General features: G+C 39.2%; 1 protein-coding gene across 1 annotated transcript in view; it reads right to left on the bottom strand.

Moving 5' to 3' along the window:
- Positions 1 to 11,729: 11,729 nt before the first annotated feature.
- Positions 11,730 to 24,033, bottom strand: part of Moxd1 (monooxygenase DBH like 1) — an 84,085-nt gene continuing 71,781 nt past the window's right edge. The window contains exons 11-12 of the mRNA XM_041654005.1: positions 13,497 to 13,665; positions 11,730 to 13,062 (exon numbers count right to left, since the gene is read on the bottom strand). Of these exons, the coding sequence (XP_041509939.1) occupies positions 12,898 to 13,062; positions 13,497 to 13,665 (334 nt within the window). The 3' untranslated portion in view covers positions 11,730 to 12,897. The remainder of the gene's footprint in view (positions 13,063 to 13,496; positions 13,666 to 24,033) is intronic.

Here is a 24,033-nt window from a genome sequence, read left to right as displayed (position 1 = left end):
ACTCAAGAAACTAGACTTTAAAATGCTAATTAACCCAATTAAAAGATGGGGCACTGAACTGAACAGAGAATTCTCAACAGAAGAAGTTCAAATGGCCAAAAGACACTTAAGGTCATGCTCAACCTCCTTAGTGATTAGGGAAATGCAAATCAAAACAACTTTGAGATATCATCTTACACCTGTCAGAATGGCTAAAATCAAAAACACCAATGATAGCCATTGCTGGAGAGGCTGTGGAGGAAGGGGTACCCTCATCCATTGCTGGTGGGAATGCAAACTTGTGCAACCACTTTGAAAATCAGTGTTTCGGTTTCTCAGGAAATTCGAGATCAACCTACCCCTGGACCCAGCAATACCACTCTTGGGAATATACCCAAGAGATGCCCTATTATATGACAAAAGCATTTGTTCACTATGTTCATAGCAGCATTATTTGTAATAGCCAGAACCTGGAAACAACCTAGATGTCCTTCAATGGAAGAATGGATGAAGAAAGTGTGGAATATATACACATTAGAGTACTACGCTGCGGTAAAAAACAATGACTTCTCGAATTTTGCATGCAAATGGATGGAAATAGAAAACACTATCCTGAGTGAGGTAACCCAGACCCAAAAAGATGAACATGGGATGTACTCACTCACAATTGGTTTCTAGCCATAAATAATAGTCTAGGACACTTTGATCTAGGTTTTCCCAACTAAAATCAGGATTCCAGAAATTTGTCATTCTCTTAGCAAAGTAACAGAACTACCACCAGAGGGCACTGCGCTCACAGTTCAGGTAAAACGAACCTAAATTCTCACTAGTTTAGAGCCATCCTAGATAGTTCCAGAAAGTTCCAGGTGTTGCAAAAGAAAACTATTGCATCTGTGTCTTGTATTGAAATGGGGTTGAACAAGAGAATCCGCGCTGAGTTACCTCAAGAGTCCGGACAGCAAGAACACAAATGAGACGATTGGTTTCACAGAGTCATTTCTCGTCAGTGCCACACGATGGCGCCTGGTCCCCAATCACAACTGCAGCGGAGCAAAGAGGTAGAATTGACTTTTTTTCCCCTCACTCGAACCTTCATTTTGAAAACAGAACATCTTTTAAAGAAGATGCTTTTTAAATCTTGCGACTTTTAGTTTTCTTTCATTTTCTCAACTTGCTACAAAGATCTGTTACTTCTAGAGAAGATTCTCTCTGAAAATGACCAAACGTCACTGAAATGAAAATCTGTTCCCATTTTAATTTCAGGATTGTCCCCAGGTCATGTGCAGACGCCTCTCCGTGTAACAATGTTGACTTCCCACTGTCACCTGTGTCCTGTGCCTCTTTAAAATTCTCTTAAGAGATGTGAAAATCCATCAACCACAATGCATCCATCCAACCACGAAAAAGACGTTTGTTGTTGAAAACTTGGTGACCCTACCCCCCTCCGCCCCCAGCATCATGGCACACACCTTTAATCCCAGAGCTTGGGAGGCAGTGGCAAGTGGATCTCTGTGCGTTTAAGGCCAGCCTGCTCTACACAGGGAGTACAAGGACAGCTAGAAATCCTGTCTCAGAAACAAAACAAAAAAAAAACAAGCAAAACCATTCCAATACTTGACACTACGATTTCAAGAAAATGACTCCTAACAAAGTTCTGCTATACCCACACATCAGAGTCTCACTCAGCCATCATCAGAGAAGCTGCCTCCTGCTATAGACTGGAACTGATACTGAGACCTACAGCTGGATAGTGTGAGGTTGTAGAAGTTAGCTCGATTCTGGAAATAACCAGGCTGGCTAAAAGATAAAACAATTATATTTTTATTTATTATAAGGGGAAATCTCATGAAACCGGAACGAGAAGTCCAAACTCTGCTGTGCTGTGAAGGAACCACAGAGAGAGATTGCACCTGGGCCACTAGCCCTTTTTCTCTTGGTCCCAGAAAGTCACACCCTGACTTGGTCCCACCTCTTAAAGATAATTGGTTGGCAAAGATTCCCCATGGCCTCCCTCTTTTGTCTAAATAAGAGCAATCCAAACCCAATACAAAACTACAAACAATAGAAACAGATATCAAGTATAAAATTACAACCAACATAAACAATATTAAGCAAGGAACACATGATAAATGTTTTAATACACATTCTATTCCAAAGAGTCTAAGTCTTGCATCAGGAATAGTCTTGGCTAAACCATAAGAGGATGATAACTATGTGTATCTAATCTTCAACCACATCAAAAGCCTGAGAAGGGAGATAATTGAACAGGCAGCAAGTGCAATCAAGCAACTTCCCAAGCGAGCAATATATGATAGAGATAATTGGCTACCTGAGCAATCACCCAAAGTATCATGTGCAATGTTGAAGCAACCAACTTTGGCTAAGAGCTAGCATAACTGACAGACCATTTTCAAAGACAGGAAATTTTTCAGAATGGTCTTACCCCTTCTTGGCAAGATTTCACAGTCCTGTTTATCCATTTCTGGATACCATGTACTTTGTCAGTGGTTGAGGCATGGGCAATTCCTTGCCCAAATGTCGGTTGTGCCAAGAATAAAACAAACTCTGAGTGGAGTGTCTTTGGTTCTCAACATTCTCTCAGGAATAGATTGGTGCTGTCAGGAGCAATTATGTCTCATGTCAACAAAACCCTAAGTTATTTAAATGCCATGTTCCACAGATCCTTGAAGTGGTTGAAGACTACCTATCTAGGCAATCTCTACATATTTAAAGAACCTAATTAATCTGAATTTATCTATAACAAACATGAACAACTATTGACCTATAATATTTAATACCTGTATAACTTAAAGACTTCATGTCATAATATTAATCTGTAAATAAATAATCTGTAAATAAATGTGCAGCAAATGAGGACAATGATCTCAAAATGTAAACAATATATAAGTATCTTGAACAGAGGTAAGAATAACATATAATATAATATGAAAATATATCATAAAAGTTGTATCAATATACAAAATGTTCTAAACAGAGGTAGAAACATGCATGAATACAATCTGACAGAATAACTTTGCATAGGTGTACAAATATTGTAAACAGAAATAACCAATATATTATATCAATATACAAAAACTATGCCAATATAAATTATCCATAAATAATAGCTCACAAGTATTTACTCTATTGCCCACTATTATTATTAGTGTGAATAAGCTCAAACTAAATTATCTATTATCTCATTTGATTTTTCTCTTTTTTTTTTTGAGCCCACATGCTTTCCACCCCAACCCTCTACCTTATACAAGTAATAATCAACAACCCCTAAAGGTGTCCCCAGCCCTAAGGACAAACTTTGTTGAGAAAGGGGTCGTTGTCTTCTAGAATTACTTCCAGCTGTCATGAGGGCAATGTTCTTTTTATGGGATCCTGTGAAAGTAAAATGATGGTTAAGTTTCAACATTACTGTCTAGTATATTTGCAAACGATTTCCAAGCAATTGACAAGGCTTTTTCCAAAGTTCTTATTTGGAATTCTGGCCAGAATGTCATGAAAAGGCGCACCATTTCAGCAGCTGGTACCCAAAACCAATCTTGTAGTAATGCTATCAGCATCATGATGTCATCTCAACCAGGTGGAGTTGTTCCTGTAGGGCCCATCTTCTTCCTCGATACTGAAAAGATTACTGCAGGAAAAGGATCTGTAGGAAACTCTATTGTTCATCATAGAAAACTTAAACATTATTCATGTAGACAAACATTCAATGAAGAATAAGATATAGACAAAATAGGCATGGAGAAAGTAAAATTTTTCCGAAAGTCTTCCTTCTGCCATACCAGATGGCTCCTGACCTGAGACAGAAACTCTGAATGTTCCTTTTAACAACAAACTTGGATTTAGAGAAGGACAGAGCCATTGTCCAACTTCAAAGCCAACTCTAAATATTCATATATATAAATGTATATGTTTTGATCACCTGTCCTCATAAGTCATATTCTTTTTTGTGATGATCCTTATTGGATAGTTATTTTTCCTTCTGTCAACATCCAACCATGCAGGGTCTCTTGAATTTTTGAAGATAAGTATTTTCCTGCAAAGACAAGAACAGAACAATGCCCCAACCCTATGTGCTTTCCTTACCACCTGTATGGTTGCCACCATTGCAGATAAGCTGTCATTTCTCTTTTTCAAAAGGTTTCTCCTTTTCAAAGTGAATCTTTATTAATTTTTATGGTATTCATAGTTTTTCTTATTCTGTGGAAACAAGAGCAAAACACCTTTCCCAGCATAGCATATCTCCTGTTTTCCATTGTGAGGTCAACACATCCTTGAAATACACTGGTTGATTAAATTCAGAGGTTTTTTTTTTTTTTTCATTTTCCAATGTCTTTCTGCTGCCATCATTCCTTCCTCATTAGTGTTAAGAAAATTCAAGGTTAAAGAAGCATTATGCAATCTATTTCTGGGGGTATTTTCCAACCCTTTCTGTTTGTTTGTAGTTCTATTTGACCTTTCTATAACTGCCTGACCTGTAGGATTATTTGGTATACCTGTAATATGCTTTATATTATAATAAGAAAAAAACTATTTCATTTTCTTAGATATATATGCTGGACAATTGTCTGATTTTATTTGTGCAGAAATACTCATGATGGCCATAACTTCTAATAAATGCATGATTACTGAGTCAGCTTTTTCCAAGCTCAAGGCAGTTGCCCATTGAAAACCTGAATAAATGTCCATGGTGTGGTACACATATTTTAATTTTCAAAATTTTGTAAAGTGGAACACATCCATCTGCCATATCTCATTCCTTTGAGTACCCTTTGGGTTACTCCTTGCAGGAAATGGTGTTTGGTTATAGAAAGAGCAAGTAGGAGATCTCTTTATAATCTCCTTAGCTTGTTGCCATGTAATAGGAAACTCTTTTTTTAAACCTTTGTCATTGACATGATGTTTTCCATGAATTTCTGAGGACTGCAACATACTTCCAATCAATAATTAATCAATTTCTGCATTACCTTGTGCCAGAGGACCTGGCAGACCCATTTGGAATCTGATGTGTTTTATGTATATAGGACAAAGCCTATTACTGATTATGTATTGCACCTGAATGAATAATAAAGTCAGATTTGTATCATCTGATATAAATTCAGTGGTTTCAATATGTAAGACAACTCTTTCTGCATACTGTGAATCAGTAACTATATTGAGAGGTTCTTTAAAATCCCTTAGTACCATAAGAACAGCATATAATTCTACCTTCTGGACAGAATTATAAGGGCTTTGTTCCACCTTACTTACTTCTTCTGACTTGTAACCTGCCTTCCCTTATTTATTTGCATCAGTATAAAAGATACAGGCTTCAGTTATTGGAGCATCACACACAATTCAGGGAAGAATTCAAGGAGTTTTCTTTATAAGGTAAAGTCTATTGCTTTTGGGATAATTGCTATTAATTTCTCCCAAAAAATTAGCACAAGCTCTTTGCCATGGTTTATTGTCTTCCCATAACTTTTCTTATTAAAATTTCATCAGTAGTAAAAGGCGCAATAATCTCTGCTTGGTTTATACCTGCTAGTTGACAAAGTCTTGATTTAAATTTTATATTTAATTCAGAGACTTTTCCACATCAGTTTTTAATTTTTTACTTGGTTTATATGGTAAAAAAGATCCATTCTAAAATAATGTCATCCATCTGCATTAATATTCCTATAGAAGAAATTCTAGAAGGCAATATGACTAGAATACAATTAAGATGTGTATTCATCCTATCCACATGTGCCTCCTGTAATTTCTCCTCGACAATTGTCAATTCCTTTTCTGCTTCAACTATTAATTCTCTGGGACCATTTAAGTCTTTGTCATCATCTAAGGTTTTGTTAAAATGAATTATTAGATCAGGTGTTATCCCAACAGCTGGTCATAACTGGAAATGTCTCCTAACATTTTGAAAGTCATTAAGAGTCCGCACAGTCTCTCCTAATGTGTGCCTTTTGTGTTCTAATTTTCTGTAAACCTATTCTGTAACGTAGATAATTAGCACAATCTCCTCTTTGAATCTTTTCAGGAACAATTTGTAATCCCCATTTAGGCAAAACTTTCTTTACTTCTTCAAACATTCTTTCTAAAGTATCTGCATTTGAATCAGATAACAAAATATCATCCATGTAATGATAGGTTATAAACTTAGGAAATTGCTTACGTGTTATTTCCAATGGCTGACTGACAAAGTGTTGGCACAGAGTATGGCTAGTGAGCATTCCCTGTGGAAAGATGGTCCATTGATATCTCCTAGTAGGCACAGTGAAGGCAAATTTTTCTCTATCATTTTCTTGTAAAGGTATAATGAAGAAAAAGCCTTTAAATCAATAACTATGGAGGCCATCCCTTTGTTCACTTAGAAGGCAGAGGAATTACAGATTGTAGAGGTCCCATAGGTTGAATAACCTTATTGATAGCTTTAAGAACTGTCACCATTCTCCATTTTACAGATTTCTTTTTATTTTTTTTAATTTTTTATTGAGAAAAGGAAAAAAAAAAGTTTCCACCTCCTCCCAGTCTCCCATTTCTCTCCCCCTCCTCCCACACTTCTCCCCTTCCCCCCACTCCTCGCCCCCTCCCTCTCCAGACCAAAGAGCAGTCAGAGTTCCCTGCCCTGTGGAAAGTCCAAAGTCCTCCCCGCTCCATCCATGTCTAGGAAGGTGAACATCCAAACTGGCTAGGCTCCCACAAAGCCAGAACATGAAGTAGGATCAAAACCCTGTGCCATTGTCCTTGGCTTCTCATCAGCCCTCATTGTTTGCCATGTTCAGAGAGTCCGGTTTTATCCCATACTTTCTCAGTCACAGTCCAGCTGGCCTTGGTGAGCTCCCAAGAGATCAGCCCCACTGTCTCAGTGGGTATGGGTATGGGGATGGGGGTAAGGGGAGATGGGGAGAGAAAAATGAGAAGGGGAAGATGGGGGGAACTTGGGGAAACAGGATGATTGGGATAAAGGAAGGTTGGATAGGGCAACAGGGAAGCACAAATCTTACTTAAGGGAGCCACCTTAGGGTTGGCAAGAGACTTGAACCTAGAGTGGCTCCCAGGAGCCCAAGGCTATGTCCCCAGTTAGTTCCTTGGACAGCTGAGGATAGGGAACCTGAAATGACCCTATCCTATAGCAATACTTGTAGGGATAAGTCCCGCCCCTAAGGGGGCGTGTTCACCTCGGGCTAATGTTTGCCTATAAATTTGGCGAGCGTGCTCCCAGCAGCTGCTTCTGCTTTCCTGGTCTCCGCTGGAACGGTGGTTCTGTAAGTCTATTTCTCCATTAAATCTATATATATATATTTACAATCTGTCTGCATTCGTTTACACTGTTACAAATACTGACGAATATCTTGCATATCACCATAGAACCTTCATCTGGTGATGGATGGAGATAGAGACAGAGACCCACACTGGGGCACCGGACTGAGCGCCCAAGGTCCCAATGAGGAGCAGAAGGAGGGAGAACATGAGCAAGGAAGTCAGGACCACAAGGGGTACAGATTTCTTTTTAAGAACAAATATAGGAGAATTGAAGGGATTGATTGATTCTTCTATATGGTGAACATCTATTTCTTGTACCAGCTGTTCTAAAGCCTGCAGCTTTTCTTCTGTTAGAGGCCACTGTTTAACCCATATTGGTTTCTCAATTAACCATTTTAAAGGCTGGGCCATTAGTGCCTCTCAAGGTTTGTAATTGTTTTGTGTTCTTGTAGAGCCTTAATGGCTGGTGACCATTGTCTATAATATCTTTCCCAGAAACATAAGTTTTTGGGGCTGTAGGCATATTAATCTGGGTATTCCATTGCTGCAATAGGTCATGACCCCACAATTTCACCGCAATATTAGCTACAAAAAGCCTTCCTGTCTGTACTTCTGGCCCTATGCATTCAATCCATTAGTGCTTTGTTTCACTTGAGATAGGGTTCCAATTCCTAGGAACTGAACATCTACCTCCAGAAGAGGCTAATTCGGATGCCAAGATTCTGTAGTAATGATACTTTCATCCACACCCATGTCTAGTAAGCCTTCGATAATGCTCTTAGCTTTGGTCTTTGATCATTTATAGAAGTCTGCCAGAATATAAATTTCCTATGTCTTACTGTAGTTTTTGATTCATCCTCCACATCTATTCCATCATCTAGACAATATGGTTTTTTACAGTAGGCATTGGATTTTTAAATTTTCCTGGTGAGACACATTCTCCACAGTAACTGGGAATGATTGGATCACATTTTTCATGGGGACCTGCAAGAGGACCCCAAGGAGTTTCCCAATGGTATCAGGTTGCCCTGTATGTCAGTGTTTGCCATACTTCCTACATATACCTAAAGGCTGAGTTCTCCTATTCTTGCCATTCCTAGAGGATACATTATTTTTAGGAATTCCTTATCTACAATCCCTTCTCAGATGTCATTTTCTACCACAATTAAAGATTTGGTATTTGATGTCTCCTCACACCATTGGAAATTGCTTCTCCTACCCAAGCTTCAGTACTATAGTCAACTGTCTCAATATTCATTGTATGCAAGATACATTCATCCACTGGTGCTGATCTGACCTTTAAAGACCTAAGTATCTTTTTGCAGTCTAAGTTGGTATTCTCAAAAGCCAACGATTCCATTAGTACACATCTAACTTTTGGGTCTGTTACCCCTATTTGTACAGCCTTAGTTAATCTTTTTTAAAAGTCACTAAAAGATTCTCTCTGACCATGCTTAACTCTAATATATGATGCAATACTGTTTCCTATTTCCTGAATCCTGTCCCAAGCATTTAAAGCTGCTGTGCTACATAGGATGTGTTCATTGTAAAGAGCCTGATTCTGAGAATCAGAGTAATGTCCCTAGCCCAGAATTTGATCTTGGGAAATCTCAAGTCCTTTGCTTATCACTGTTGCTCTAAAATGTTTGCTTCTTTTCTCAAATAATATTTCCAAAGCAGCTGAGGTCCATTTTGTAGGACTGCTGAAATCAACTGAATCCAATCTTGTAATGTTGCCTTGTTAATTGAAGCCCACATTTTGACCAGTTCTCTAACAAAGGACAAATGTATTCCATAAGAGACAATTGTTTGTTTAATTCCAATTTGGTGGAGGAAGGTCATTGGTTAATTAATAAAGAAACTGCTTGGCCCTGATAGGTTAGAACATAGGTGGGTGGAGTGAACAGAACAGAATGCTGGGAGGAAGAGGAAGTGAGCTCAGATGCGAGGCCACTGTTCTCCGGGGCAGACGTGAGGAATCTCTGACCCAGGATGGATGTAGGCTAGAATCTTCCTGGTAAGTGCACCTAAGGGTGCTACACACATTAATAGAAATGGGCCAAGCAGTGTTTATATGAATACAATTTGTGTTTTATTATTTTGGGGCATAAGCTAGCCAGGCGGCTGGGAGCAGGGTGGCAGGAATGCAGCCTGCAGTTCCTACTACACCAATTAGATCAGTCATATGTATGGGCTCCCATGTATATTCTTTGATTACCTTAGAGTATTGGGTGCCAGATGCTCTTTCTGATATCACTGGAAAGACAGGTAAAACTATGGGTAAGCTATCCTGGAGTTTGGTATGTACTGATGAGACTACATTTTGTCTTTGTATTTTTTGTCCCTGGCCATCAAATTCGACAAATTGCTTAATCTTTTCAAATCTTTTTATGACTGCCTTTTGTAAAGTCTGGATCTCCTGTCAATTGTTCTTTTCTAATGCCCTCATAGAGAACTCCAAGGTGTGAAATCTGTCCAGTAAAGACATCTCATCCTTGGACATAATTTTTTATAGAATGCATATGACTTAGTTTTGTTAACATGTATATGGCATCCAAAGTGTTTTTACATCTTGGCATCATTTTTGGTGAGGTATCAGAGATTGTATTCCCAGACTCTACATTTTAATAAGGCCACATTACTAATTTTAATGAAGAGAGTGCAAGAAGAGTGACTTATGTCCCTCCTTGGTAGTCTTTATCCAGTGCCAGCTTGGCTACGGAGTATCCATGGGTGCTAGGGATGATGAAACCATGGGATTCTAGGACTTTGACTCTCCACAAGAAGGAAAGGAAATCACAAAACAGAAGCCAGAAGTCATCTTTTCTTCTTCCTTGCACATCAGGGGACACAGACGAGAAACAAGTTCTTTTGATCATTCCAATCGCTTTCTTATTCCTTTTTTTTTTTTTCCTGAGACAGGGTTTCTCTGTAGCTTTGGGGCATATCCTGGAACTAGCTCCTGTAAACCAGGCTGGCCTCAAACTCACAGAGATCCACCTGCCTCTGCCTCCTGAGTGCTGAGATTAAAGGCGTGTGCCACCACTGCCTGGCCCCCAATCTCCTTTCTTTGTTACCCCAAATGTCTGGTTACTATATAGGGCAGAGGGCCCAGTTGACTGTGTACCTTGGATTAAGCCAACATTAGCTGCTTTATTCTCTACTTTGTATTTGTAACTCCTCATTCTGAAATATTTTCAAATAGAAATAACTTGAGGAATTTTACAACAAAGCCCTGCACTCTTCATCCTAGCTCTATCATTGTTAACCTTTCATTGTGTTTAAGTAATTTATTCTCCTTGTAAATACAAGATGTCTGCAAAGTGGAAGAAATATTAAAGACAGCTATCAACATTCATCAGAATTCACAAAAATGCATGGGATTGTTTCTTTAATTCCTCTTATATTGAATCAGTTATAGAGACATACTCAGAGGTATGAGGACTTTTCTTATAAGAAAGCTAATGATCTCGAAAAACCAAAAAAAAAAAAAAGAAAGCTAATGGTGCTTATTATACAGAAAACTAGAAATAGCCTTCATGTTCTCTAGTGAGTCTGGTTAAAGCAAACTGTGTAACATGATTGTTTCTTTTTCCAAATGTTCTTTCATTGGTTTCTGTGGCCATTAGGATTGGGGTCAGGTCAAATCTGCTCAATATATCTGCCACCTCTCTTGAGGACGTTAGTCTTCTCAGTGCTAGGACCCCTTCTGGAGGTCTGACCCCTTTCAGAAAAAATATGGTTATCTAAGACCCGCTCAACCATGGTGAATTCTGAATTTCATCATTCACATCTCACTTACATGTCAAAGCAGAGGTTATTTCATTTGTTTGGTTTTCAAATTTTCTTAAGTGTTAGGCTGATGACCTTAGGAAGCAGCTAACGTTGTGTTTCCTTAGTCCAAGACAGCATCACAAAGACCAGGAAAAAGAAGCACAGGCCATATAAGAAAGTCTACTTAGTATAATATCAAATAACTTCAGACTTAATGAGCACTGTGCAGAATTCCTCTTACATAATCTCACCTTTACCAGCCTATATGTGATTCCTCAAAGCCATATATAGTCATAAGAAAACCTTTGGGGAGCAACAATTCCAGCTTTGTGGTTAGCAATGGCAGTGGAAAGAGTTCTCCTGGCCTGGCTTCTCACAAGCCAGCTTGCAAAACTCTGTGTACCTTTATGGTTGGGTGTGCTCCTGTTCCTTACCAAGAATAATGACAATAAATAAAGTACCACTTCATTTACCATGGAAATCATTTGGTTTTAATACCTCAGATCCAGAAATTCCGAAGTAAAATTAAAATTAAACATGAAATTTCAACCAGGGGTTATCTGAGGTAATATTTGCATATTTCTTATGCAAATGTCACAATGAAAAAAATCATAGATTCTGATATAAAATATTCATACAAAAAAGATATAAAATCAACCACAAAATATATCAATAGTTACACACATTGAAAAATTCTTGAATCAAGAAGCAAACACTCTAAAACATAATATTTATTTAAATGACAATATAGCTTATGTTTGGAGGACAGAAAGGGCTTAAAGTGGACAAAATACAGTTGCTCAGCTGCTTTTATTGACATCAGTACACAACCACTTGGTTCCCTCAAGGACCACATAATTATACCATAAAAACTTTAATTCCATTAAGTTTATTAATATGATCTAAATATGGATCACATAGATAAGGAAAGGAGACATAAAACAAAATTTAACTAGCTAGTACAAATAGACCAAAAGAGTGATAGGTTCTTCAGTTGGTGAAAATTTTATATTGGAAGTCAGTCCATCAACTAATATAAAAATAAATCTATCATAGGAAATATGATTCAGATTGAGCCAGAATGTAACACCCAACGATGAGGAACCTTACAGACCCCATGGCTTCCTGTCTGCTCACCCTGTCTGCTCTGCTTTGGAATCTCATCTAGGCCCCTTCATAGCAAAGGATTTGCAGCCATCTGTATTTTTTTCTTAGCCTACAATCAGCCACCACCATCTCTACATTTATCACAATCTCTTTCTTTTAAGAGCGCTAAAGAGTTTAAGAAAAAAATTGAGCAGAGCAGTACTGCAGAAACAGGGAGATACTTTGATGTGGGTTTGGGTATCAACAGACTCAGACAAGTAAAGAAACAGGAGCGGTACCACCGAAAAGCACTGAGGTCAGAGGTCACAGAGAACACAGGGGCTGGGCAATGTCAGAGGGAGTAGGGCTGTGCTCACACTTGCAAGTTACAACTAGGAAGAAGGATGGAGTACAGAGTAATTCACAAGCATTCCTTTGATGTTGTTGATGAAAAGAAGGATGGGTGTCAGGCTGAACAATGGGTATTGAAATAACACAGAATGTGGAAAAAATGAAAGATTCTTTTCTTTCTACTTGACTCCTTGAACTTTCAAAGCAATTTAGTCGGGTCTGTTTCATTTTACTAATCATAGGCACAGAACATCTGCTTTTATAAGGAAACCCTTGAGAATCCCAGTGACATTGTCCGGGTACCCTGCGGAGGAAAATGGAGGGAGTGTGCGTACTGAAAGTCTCTGTGCTCTTCACACCCGTCTCTTCGGGCCCAACATGAGCATAGTCTTTAACCTGACTTTAAAGGCAGTCTCTGATTCCATACTCTAGCATCACCAAGTACAGCAGTCAGAAGCCCCGGGTGCTCATCATACTTCCAAGAAGCAGAGAACACACGAGCAACCTGAGAGAGAAAATGCCATGCAGAGGAGCAGAAGCTGACATGGCACATACCAACGGTTCTGCTTTATAAGGCCTTTTGATATCAGGAGGTAATGCTGTCATCCCTTGAATCTGAAAAAAAGAATAAAGACAGTCCCTGTGAGCAGCTGTGTAAAAGCCAGGCTGAAGCATGAAGGAGAATGACCCTCACTGCTTATATATTTTAACACTCCACCCCCAGTTGGTGGAACTGCTTAGGAAGGATTAGAAGGTGCAGCTTTGTCGGAGTGTTTTAATCAAGGGGAGGAGGCTTTGAGGTTTCAAAAGCCCATGCTAGTCCCAGTTAGCTCCTTCTGTTTCTCTCTCTCTCTCTCTCTCTCTCTCTCTCTCTCTCTCTCTCTCTCGTTCATCATCTCAGATGATCTCTGAGAAAGCTAACATGATCATGCAGGAAAGGACACCCAGACCACTGATCAATGGATGAAAATCTGAAGCCTAGGTTTCCTCTTTGGGATTCAGCCCAGCTGTGACAACCGGGTTCCTGGAGGGCGAAAAGCAGGGCTTACCGACCACTCCGCATTGTCTGTCTTGGAACATCTCACATTCACGGGCAGGCTAAGGACAAGCTTATTGAAAGAGAGTCCTTCTTTTTTTGTCCATTTAAATTTGTTCATTGCATCCATGAAAGAAAGGTTTTTATATTGCTTCGGGCTTTTGATAATGAAAGGCCATGTCCTGAAATTAAATAATCACAATTGCATTCAGTGCATCATGTGACAGCAGAGTACATTTTGTATTTCCTGTAATTTTCAACATTCTAGCATAAACTTCTTGCCTGCTCATTTTTTAAATAGAAGAATAATTCCATATAAAGCATTTATGAACTCATAGGTGCCTTTCTTTATTCTTTTTCCTTTTTACATGTATTTATTTTATGTGTATGAGTGCTTGGGCTGCCTACATGTATGTCTACCATGTGCAGACCTAGTGCCAAGGGAGGCTGGAACACGGGTCAAATTCCCTGAAAGTGGAGCATTATGGATTGTGTGCTGAGGAACAAACCTGGGTTTCCTGAAAGGCAAGAGATCTTAACTGCTTACTGGGCTCTCAGGCTAACAAATGAAGAGGCTCTTAAAGGAGAGGTCCGTCTTCTTTAGATGAAACTGGTCATTACTTTTACTTTGATTGTCTCAGGTGAAATTATAGGCAATCTTTATTTATATTTTTCAGTTCCCCACACTGATCAAATTTTGTGGCCAGGCAGTTTGTTTTGTTTTTAGAGAGATTCTTTTTGTTCAAATTTCCTTTGTCCTTAAGAATTTCATACACCACACATACAACAAAATACGATCATATACATATATGATCACCCCATGCCCCAACACACCCCCTCCCAAGTTCATGTCTTTTCCCTTTCTTTTGTTTGCAACCCACTAAGTACAGCTAATGCTGTGTATATGTACATGGATGTGGGGCCGTCCATCAAAGCACAGGAATCCAGCAAGTGGTTGCAGAACGCTTTCCCAGGGTTTGAAAACTCCAGCTAACATCGTAGCCTAACCGGTGAGTATTAGTGTCTGAATGGACGACACTACTAATGACACATGAAGAATATTGCAGGTTCTTGGAAGTCACTGTGACAGGAATAAACTTCCCGGTGCCCTGCGGAAAAGCCTCTCCAGGGTGTCCTGCTCTGGTTGCTGGAGGATAAACACAAAAGATTTAGAACTGAATCAGGGACTTAAGTTTGCACTGAAGTCATACGTGGTGACAGCTGCCTACAACCCCAGCACTCAGGAGACAGGGAGATGGGTAAAAAGATCAGGGTCAACCTTTGCTACACAGTGAGTTCAAGAGTAGCCTAGGCTACATGTGACCCTGTCTTAAAAAAATAATTTACTGATTGGGTAGTGGTGGCAGGTGCATTTAATGCCAGCACTCAGGGGGCAAAGGCAGGTCGACCTCTGTGAATTTGAGGCTGGTCTGGTCTACAGAGTGAGTTCCAGGACAGTCAGGGCGGTTACACAGAGAAACCTGTCTTGAAAAACCTAAACAAACAAATAAAGGAATTAACTCAGAAAATTATGTTTTATGCCCAATATACTCTGCTTTGAGGGGAACCTTAAAAAAAAGACACATGATTTTAAATGCCAAAGCAAGAAGAGCTAACATGAAAGTATCTTAGCCAACTTGAAAAGATATTCAAGAGACAGCTTCCCTTCCAGGCTTCAGATTATTGATTCCAAGACAAAGAAAGGTATAATTATTTACACATACAAAACTTTACATTAACTCATTCACAGTTGTTACACGGGATTATCATGAGTAACCAATATGTGTCAGATCCCGTGACAGCCCCAAATGATGACTTAGGGATTGCCAGTAGTCATGGATAATCATGGCTAGCTCCTAAATCCATGGTTTAAATTGTAGTAATAAGGGGCGGCGGGGCTGCGTCCCCAGCACCCCAGCTGCCTGCTCGGCTAGCTTATGCCCCGAAATAATTACACGGACACTGTATTCTTTTAAACACTGTTTGGCCCATTTTCTTCTAGGCTAATTCTCACATATTAATTTAGCCCATTTCTAATCATCTGTGTATGGCACCCCAAGGTGCGCTTACCGGGAAGATTCTAGCCTATGTCCATCCTGGGTTGGAGCTTCATCCCGGGAGCGGGGCATGGCGTCTCTCTCAGGCGTCTGCTCCCGAGAGGAGAGCTGTCGAGAGTGAGCTCAATTCCTCTTCCTCCCAGCGTCCTGTTCTGCCTACTCCTCCCACCTATCTTCCAACCAATAAAATGGGCCAAGGCAGTTCCTTTATTAGCCAATGACCTTCCTCCATCATTAAATAAAGAGTCCTCATGCTCTGTTCACTTGTTGTTGCCACCTTCTTTCTAACCTGGACAGCCCCCTCAATTACCCTGGATGTTATCTCTTCAATAAGAAATACAAACCTTATGAATCTGTGGAAAGTATAAAAGTAATATTTTTGCTGCAAAATTGAAAATTCTGTTTTTTATCTGTTCTAAGAAGTGAGAAAAATAAGAAAAGTGGGTACTATTTTAGTAGGGCTTCTATGCTGTGGTATAAGCCCCTGGTATGCTCTGAATATGCTTTACTCTCATTGGTTAATAAAGAAGCTGCTTTAGCCTATAGCAAGGCAAAATAAGGCTAGGCAGGAAATCCAAACAAAATATATAAAGAGGGAAAAGGGTGGAGTTAGAGGGGGAGATGCGAGCAGCCCCTGGGGAAGCAAGGTGCTAGAGCAGGCAGAGCCAAGAGCCTTGCAGCAAAGTATAAATTGCTAGAGATGGGTTAGTTTAAGATGTAAGAACTAGTTGATAATAAGCCTGAGCTATAGGAAAGCATAACTATTCTGTAGTTAACACATAGATATATTATATTATATATAGTTATATATAATATAATATAGTTTAATATAATATAGTTAGGTTTCTGTGTGTTTATTTGGGACTGGGTGATTGGAACAGAAAAAAACTCCACCTTCCGTCCTCGTTCCCCCCTGTAATTAAAGTCAATATAACTTTGTGGAGTCTTAAATACATTATTTCACACAATCTTTACAGCTGAGTACTGTAATAGGAGCAGCCAGCATCACATTACACTAAATATACAGTGATGTTTTCTAAAATAGCTACAACCCAGAATTGCTACAAAGCAAACCTTGTCTAGAAAGAAGCCCGTTAAATTTGCATATTTTGCCATTCGCTAATAATAATTAGCTAATAATTCGCTGCTAGCTTTTTTACGTGTAAGATAGTGGATATTAACTATTAAAATAACATTTAGCTTTATAGAGACAAGGTATCTATACTGAAAAAAGAAAAAACAACTTAGTAAGTGGAAACGGAGGCGGTTCAGGGGTGGGATGGGAAGAAGAAACATCTGCCTGCAATCTCCTGAAACACCACCAGGGGGCGACTGAACTTTTACTAAGGGCTTTGGTATGATCAGTGTGGTAAATGTGACCTTTGCTGGCCAAAGTGAACACTGTGAGCATTCTGAAGAGCTGACTCTGAAAGTTTTGATTCTATAATAAGCCAGTAAGTTAATATTTATGGAGATTTCGCTCCAAAATAGTGAAAGCGGTAACTCCGTGTGTTGGTAGGGCAGCCAGGGAGACAAGAACACATGTGTTGGAGACGAGGCTCGAGGACTGGGAACCTGAAAATGCAGCACCAGCCTCTCGGAGCCTCTTGTCTCATACTTCTCTCTTCCGTCCCTTCCCTTCGAAATAAATGTCCTTTTGGTGACCTTTAAGCAAAAACCATCCAAGTTTTCTAACAACGCAGCTCAGGTTACTCCCTGGAGAACTGAGGAGAGAGAGGGGGGACCATTGCAAAAGCAAATATGCTAATTATTTGTTTGAAAAGAACTAAGCTTCCTGTCAGAAACAGTAGTGGGATTAAATAGATAAATTAAATTAGTATAAATAAATTAATTAGTTAAAATAACAAATATCCCTGCTATTGCTGGGACTAGGGTTCAGTTAGAAGAATTGAGACTGTTAGAGAAACTAAAATGGTATATCTCGGGCATGTCTACCCAAGACAAACATATATTTATAATAAAATGATATTATAAATAATCACTGAGGTTGATTTGAACAAATTTTGTTAATATTGCCTTAAGTCTGATGGATAATTTTCCTTTGTAAATCGAATTTAAATTCCGAGGTACGTTTTTCTTGTGACAAGCACAGCAAAATTTACTGCTGCCCACCGCAATCTAGAGTGTGCTTTAGTTTTCTTTGCCAAAGGTAAGCAATAATATTTGTAAACTCAGTTCATTCAAGATGCAATGGCGTTAGGTGCGGCATTCCTGTATCATGTAAAACCAGGTGAAAGAAAGTAACGCAGTTGTTAGATTTCAAGTCTGCCTGAACCCCCGCGGCTGTTTCTAAGGTCTTACTGCTAGAGTAGGTCTTGGGAAGAGGAAGAGGTGTGGGGAGAAAGTGGGTAACTTCAGCCAAGAAGCAGGGCCGGGTCCATACAGCTGAATGAATAGCCTTATAGAGTCTCCTTCCATCACACAAGTAAACATATGGTCAAAAATTAGTAATACAAACAAGATGCTCATTAATGGACTTTCACTCCTGGCCGTGTGGTGTAACAGACACCAACTTACTGTGAAAAATGCCAGCACTCGTTAACAAAGCTAAACAGACTGTCTGGGCTAGGAGACTGGAAAACAGGAAGGAGAAAACCATGACCTTGGAGGAAATGAACACTTGTCATAGTTGAACACTCTGTTCACCCAAGAGCTCTGCCGGTGAGTGTGCCCTGGGTCACAATGCAGCAAAGGAGAATTTCCAAGCAATAAACCGACAATCTTAATGAATTAAAGAGACAAATGTCAGAATCAAGGACTCTGGAAGTACTGCAAGTTTCAAAGCAGAGTTCTGCCGGGGAAGTATCAAACAGAGTTCTTTAAGTCTGTATGAGGGGTAACTAAACTCACGTAATGAGACAACCAGATTAAAGATGAAATTGTACAAGGATAGGCAAAGAGGAACTGGGGAACTATTTAGAAAAAAAAAAAACAGCACAAAACTACGATTCTGAGAGCTCCCAGAGCTGGTACACATTCCAGTTCCAGCTAGCCAGAGCAGAGAGTCTTTGCTGACGTCACAGGTATCGAGTGACATCTCAGAGATCCATCTCAGAGACCTAAGAGTGGACCAGGCCTTAGTAGTAAAGGAAAGTGGCCCTAAACATCCATTCTAGAGTCACACCGACAAGGATGTTAAGGAATTAGAGAAAGTATAGTGCTAATCAACACAAAATATAAACATATACTCAAAAATTGCTAAGCACAGGAACAGGTATATAAAGATGAACCTGAATCTAAAGACAAACTAGAAAAACACTACCATCTGGAAACTGGAGAGAGACAGTTTTCAAAATTAGCACACAAAGGTATTGAAACATAAAATATAAATACTAGTAACAAAACAGATGAAAACCATCCATACTAAAAACTATAAGGAAAACTACCCTCAAAACTGCTGAGGAAAAAGAGGAAATGCTCCAGTGTGTGGAGTGTACTATGTTCATGGAGTAGATTTCCTACGGCTAACATGTCGGTCCTTTCCAGTTGATCTGGGGACTCCATATAACTCATATAACTTTCCCTCGGTCTTGATGTTGGCTTGCTTGCTTGTTTTCAAGCTTCTTGTTCAGGGACAGAAGCAGGGGCTGATAGATTGCTAATTGGGAATGTCTGGTTTTTATTTGGTGGCTGATGGGTCCCTTTGCATAGCCTGAGCTTTCTGTAATGTTTCCAATCAGAGGTTTGTTTTTTTTTTTGAAGAGTTTTGTTTGGGTGTTTGCTTTAAAAATTTGACTAAATTGTCTTAATCTTATATGTGAAAATATAATGAGCCTAGACAATAAAATTAATTTGGGAAGGGATGATGGCAAGTGGGGGTTTGCAGACTGTATTCTCCTATTTAAAGGCTTCCTCTAGGACTGCAAAGATCAAATGTGTGCTAAAGTAAACCCATGAACATAGCCATGAATGCAGCCCAGGCCAGAGTCAGCATATGGTCAAATGGCTGTGCAACAAAAATTCTAAATTTGCAGCTTTCAGGCCTGCAAGATGGCTAAGCAGGTAAATGCCACCAAGCTTGACAACCTGAATTCTATCCCTAGGGACCACATGGTGGAAAGGAGTAACTGACTCTTGCAAGTTGTCCTAAACACACACACACACACCCTAATAACCTAAATAAATAATAGAAAAAACTTAAGGCAGTTTTCTTTCACCAAATGGTTTTTGATATTTATTTGAAAAACAAATTTGCTTTGAATTTGTCTTGTGCTACAAGAAAAATCTATTCAAAATAAATCATCATTCTAAATGTAAAAGTTAAACTTTAAAGTCCCAGAGAGGAAAATATTTACAATGTATAGCTTGCAAATACTTCTTGAAGGGGATTTCAAAAAATCAAAGCAAGACACAAAATGATAGAAGGAACCTCAGAAAACAGTTAAAATAAAGCTATAGACTGAGAGACATTATCCATGGTTCAGTGTCTAACATAAGATGAATATCCATAACAAAAAGAGCTCTTATAATCCAATAAGAAAACAAATGATTCAACTTAACAAGACAGGAAAAGTAAATTGTAAAAGTAAAAAGAATCACACAGACACACTCATAAATAACTTAAGGGAACTTTCTTTCTTTCTGTAATTCTGATTAACTGTAGAGTACTCTGGGATTGAAACATGCCAAACAACAGAATGACGGACTGGAAAAAGTCAGGCCAGGCTTGGTCCTAGTATCCCCTTGCTGTGGTCTGAATGTTTGCATCTCATTGAAATTGTATTTCCATGGTGATGAGCCTTTAGGAAGTGATCGGCCCAGGGGAATATTACTTGGCAAGGAAAAGGTATTGAATGAAACAGCCACAAATACAGATGAATCTCAGAATCACTATTAATAAAGGAACCGGACACAAAAGCACATGTGACAGCCGCACTTATATAAAACGCAAGAAAAAATTAACATATAATGACATGTAGCAGATTTTCCGCTTCCCAGAACTTTAAGGAGGAGGTGGGATTGCCAGACCTCTTTATGTTATGATCAGGTAGGATAAGTGTGATATTAATGAAATTTTCTGAGACTACATTTAAATAAACACTTTCAAATTATTATTATTATTAATTTTAAATTACACTCCCAAGCAATTGACATAAGGGTAAACACATTAGCTGGAAGCAGATAAACAAGAAGAAAACAAAAACAAGATGCAGCATGACATCATACCTTTCTGATTGTTAATGAATATTAACGAATTGTTCCTCTCTCAGTAATGCACAGCCCTGGAGAAAGACTGAAAGGAACACAGCCAGATGGACTCTCCTAGATGGAAGGCAGTCTCCAGGGTAGCAAGAGACAGGACATCCCTGTCCAAGGCCAACACGTTCCTCCATAAAAATGATTCAGCCCAGCAGAGAGACAGTGGCTTCCAACAGTAGTAATAAATCCACAGCCCAGACAACGCACACATTCAACCAGGGAGCAGCCAGTCCCACCCTACAACCCCTTTTCCTCTCAAAATATGTCTGCAGAAAATGACTCATCTAATCCCCCAGCTGCAGTGTGGCAAGAAGAAAGCCTAGGTTCAAATATGTTTGATGAGGTTTTGGACAGAAGCCCTCAGAATAAGCAAGAAATGAGATGGGAACCATGAAACCACAAGGCTAAAGAAAATCACATGGCACAACTTATAAAAGACTCATAAAATATAAATTAAAGGGGTTTATGGAGATTGCTCAGTGGTTAAGAGTATGTATCGCCTCTCTAGGGGACATAAGTTCAATTCCCAGCACCCACGCATGGCAGTCCCTACCGCCTATAGCTCCAGCTCCAGGGTCCTGACACCTGTGGCCTTTGTGAGAAACTATACCCATATGCACATATCCTCCCCCATACACATAATTAAACACAATAAAAGCAAATCTTTAAAATACAGGAAAGCTGAACTCAGAACAAAGTGGGAACCACTGAAACTGAACAAAGTTATAGACAACGTCCCCTCTTGCAGTTTATTTTGATTAATAATGTGGATTTAATGAATTTAATTGAATGATTAAAACCTCAAGTAGAAGTTATAGAGCAGTATAAAAGATGAGCAGAGCATCACTGACAGACTACAGAGCAAGAGGCAGGAGGATTGTCATGTGCAAAACACTGTAGCTCAGTCTCTTTCTCCTAAAAAGAAAACATTTGCTTAAAAAAGAAAAAAACATCTGGGGAAAATATAGATATAATACAAGGAAATGAAATACTATTTTTCTCGGTAATGATAGCCCACAGCTAACCTTGTTTTGGAAAGTAATTTTTTTCTTCCATTCTAAGTGGTAAGAACTCAAATATAGCATTTCTCGGGGAGCTAGAAGTAAGGGACACTGAAGAAACCTATCAGGCAGTGAGAGGAATCTGGAGAGACGCTCATTCCAAGGTGAGCATAAAGGATGGAGCAAGGTGCATCCATTCATTTGTAAACATTCAGCTATGTGGTTTTCACATTTTTGTTAATAAACACACAATTAGGAAATTTCCTGTTAAGAGTGTAGAATGCACTCTAAAGAGAAAAATGGACTTGAAGTAAGGAGCGATATGATATGAATATTTGGTAAGCTAGAGGTATAAGTCAATGGTGCATCCCTTGCCTAGCATGTGCCAGGCTCCGAGTCTGATATCCAGCATTGCAATGCATCAACATGCATGCATAAACACATACAAAGACACGCACATATGTGCCAAAATCCAATCATCCAAATATTTAAACAAACCATACCCTTATGTTTCCAGAGATTAAACTTAGGTTCTCAGTTGCCTGGTAATAAGTGCCTTTGTCCATTGATGCTCCTCATTGCCCTCATCCTAGTGTTTTTTAAAATCACATTTTATATGTTGTTTTCATGTCTATTAATAACACATTAATCCTATGTACTTTTGTCTAATTACTTCACACTTTCATTTTGGAAGATGTGAGCTTTCAGGAAGCTCTTTCATGTATAGATAGTGACAGGTATTTTGAACTGTGAACCATAATTCTCCCATTTATGAATATACTGCTCAGTGTCGAATAGATCCCTAAATGCAGTTTCTGCTTTCTCCTCTATAGCAGCACTGCAGCTTGATGTCCTGCTCTAGCAACTGGAATTATGTGCAAGTAGGTTAAAATAAATGATGCATGTGAACACACTTAGTAACTGCTACTCAGTTCACACAGGCATTTGTGATTAGTATTTAGCGAGAACTGGACTATGCCTTCTGCTCTCATGGTCACAGCGTGGCGTGAAAAGGAACAGGGGAAAGCGTATATCCACATAATGAACAAGAAAGCAGTTTACAATTTCTAATCCTTGTGTTATTTGGAAGAGAGATTCTATTTTCTTTGACTATCTGCATTTTATCATGTCTTCATTAAATGTTTTTCACCCTGTTCTTAAAAATACTCTCAAAAATCTGTGTATGTTTTTTATCTAATTGCATCAGTCTTTTTCTTTATGAAAGTCCAAATTCTCAGAAAGATCTTCCTGTTAATGCAAATTACACAATCTATGAATTCCACCAACCATCCTTGCTTTGTACCAAGATCCCAGAGAACCCACACTTTTTTTTTTCAGCATCTCCTGCAACCATCCTTAGCATGATGTCATGCCTAGGTCCAAGATGCCCTTGGCTTTCAGTGGACAGTCAAAGTAATTTCTTGATCAGTACTCTTGTCGTATCTTACCTTCCTGTGGTCCTTTCTTCTCACTGCAGCCAAACAGACTTTGCTTCTGTCCCATAGTGGTTTCTTTCTGTACTTCTCATAATGGCCACTGTGGCCCAGGCTACTTCTGACTCCCCATGCTCACACAGTCTCTGCCACACTCCACTCTGCTCCAGACAAAGGCATTGTCTTGTTCATTCTTACACCCAGCAGAATCATGACACACATCACTCTCTTTTCTCTGCAAATAATACATTTGCTATCTTTCTGTCTCTGGCTCTTCAGCCTGTGGGTCCCTGCTCAGATGTCACCATCCCAGAAAGGTTTTGACTCTTCTCTTGGCAAAGTTGCTCATTCCCTTCCTTATTTTTACTGTTTTATAATAACCACTACTATTTAAAATTTAATGTCCATCTGTTTGTCTATTACATCCCCCAAATCTCTAGAATATAATAACCTTAAGAGGGAAAGAAAACTCTTCGTATTTAATTATACTGGTTTCTATGATATGCAGTCATACTGTGTTTACAGAGCAGGCCTGAAACTGCTCTTCACAAACACCTGCTTCTTAGCTACACGTGGAGGAACACATCCAGAATCCTAGCACCTAGGAGGAAGAGGCAGGAAGATCACCAACTTGAAGTCGACCCAAATCATGCAGGAAGGCCCTGTCTAAAGTCTGAGTGCAAGGTTCACTTTGGGCTATGGACTATCAACTTCAATAGTTGGCAGTCTCCTAGAATGGTAGGAAACTTCCTCTAACATATCAGAAGGCTCAGATGATAGTCAATGTGCTTCGTACTGAACACCTGCTTTCTACTGTCAAGTCTGCAAATCGTCATGCA

This window comes from Microtus oregoni, unplaced genomic scaffold, assembly GCF_018167655.1.
Source record: "Microtus oregoni isolate MIOR12 unplaced genomic scaffold, Mior012 000006F_ref0000085, whole genome shotgun sequence".
Taxonomy (NCBI): domain Eukaryota; kingdom Metazoa; phylum Chordata; class Mammalia; order Rodentia; family Cricetidae; genus Microtus; species Microtus oregoni.
The sequence above is the reverse complement of the archived record's forward strand: the minus strand, read 5'-3'. Positions and strand labels throughout refer to the sequence as shown.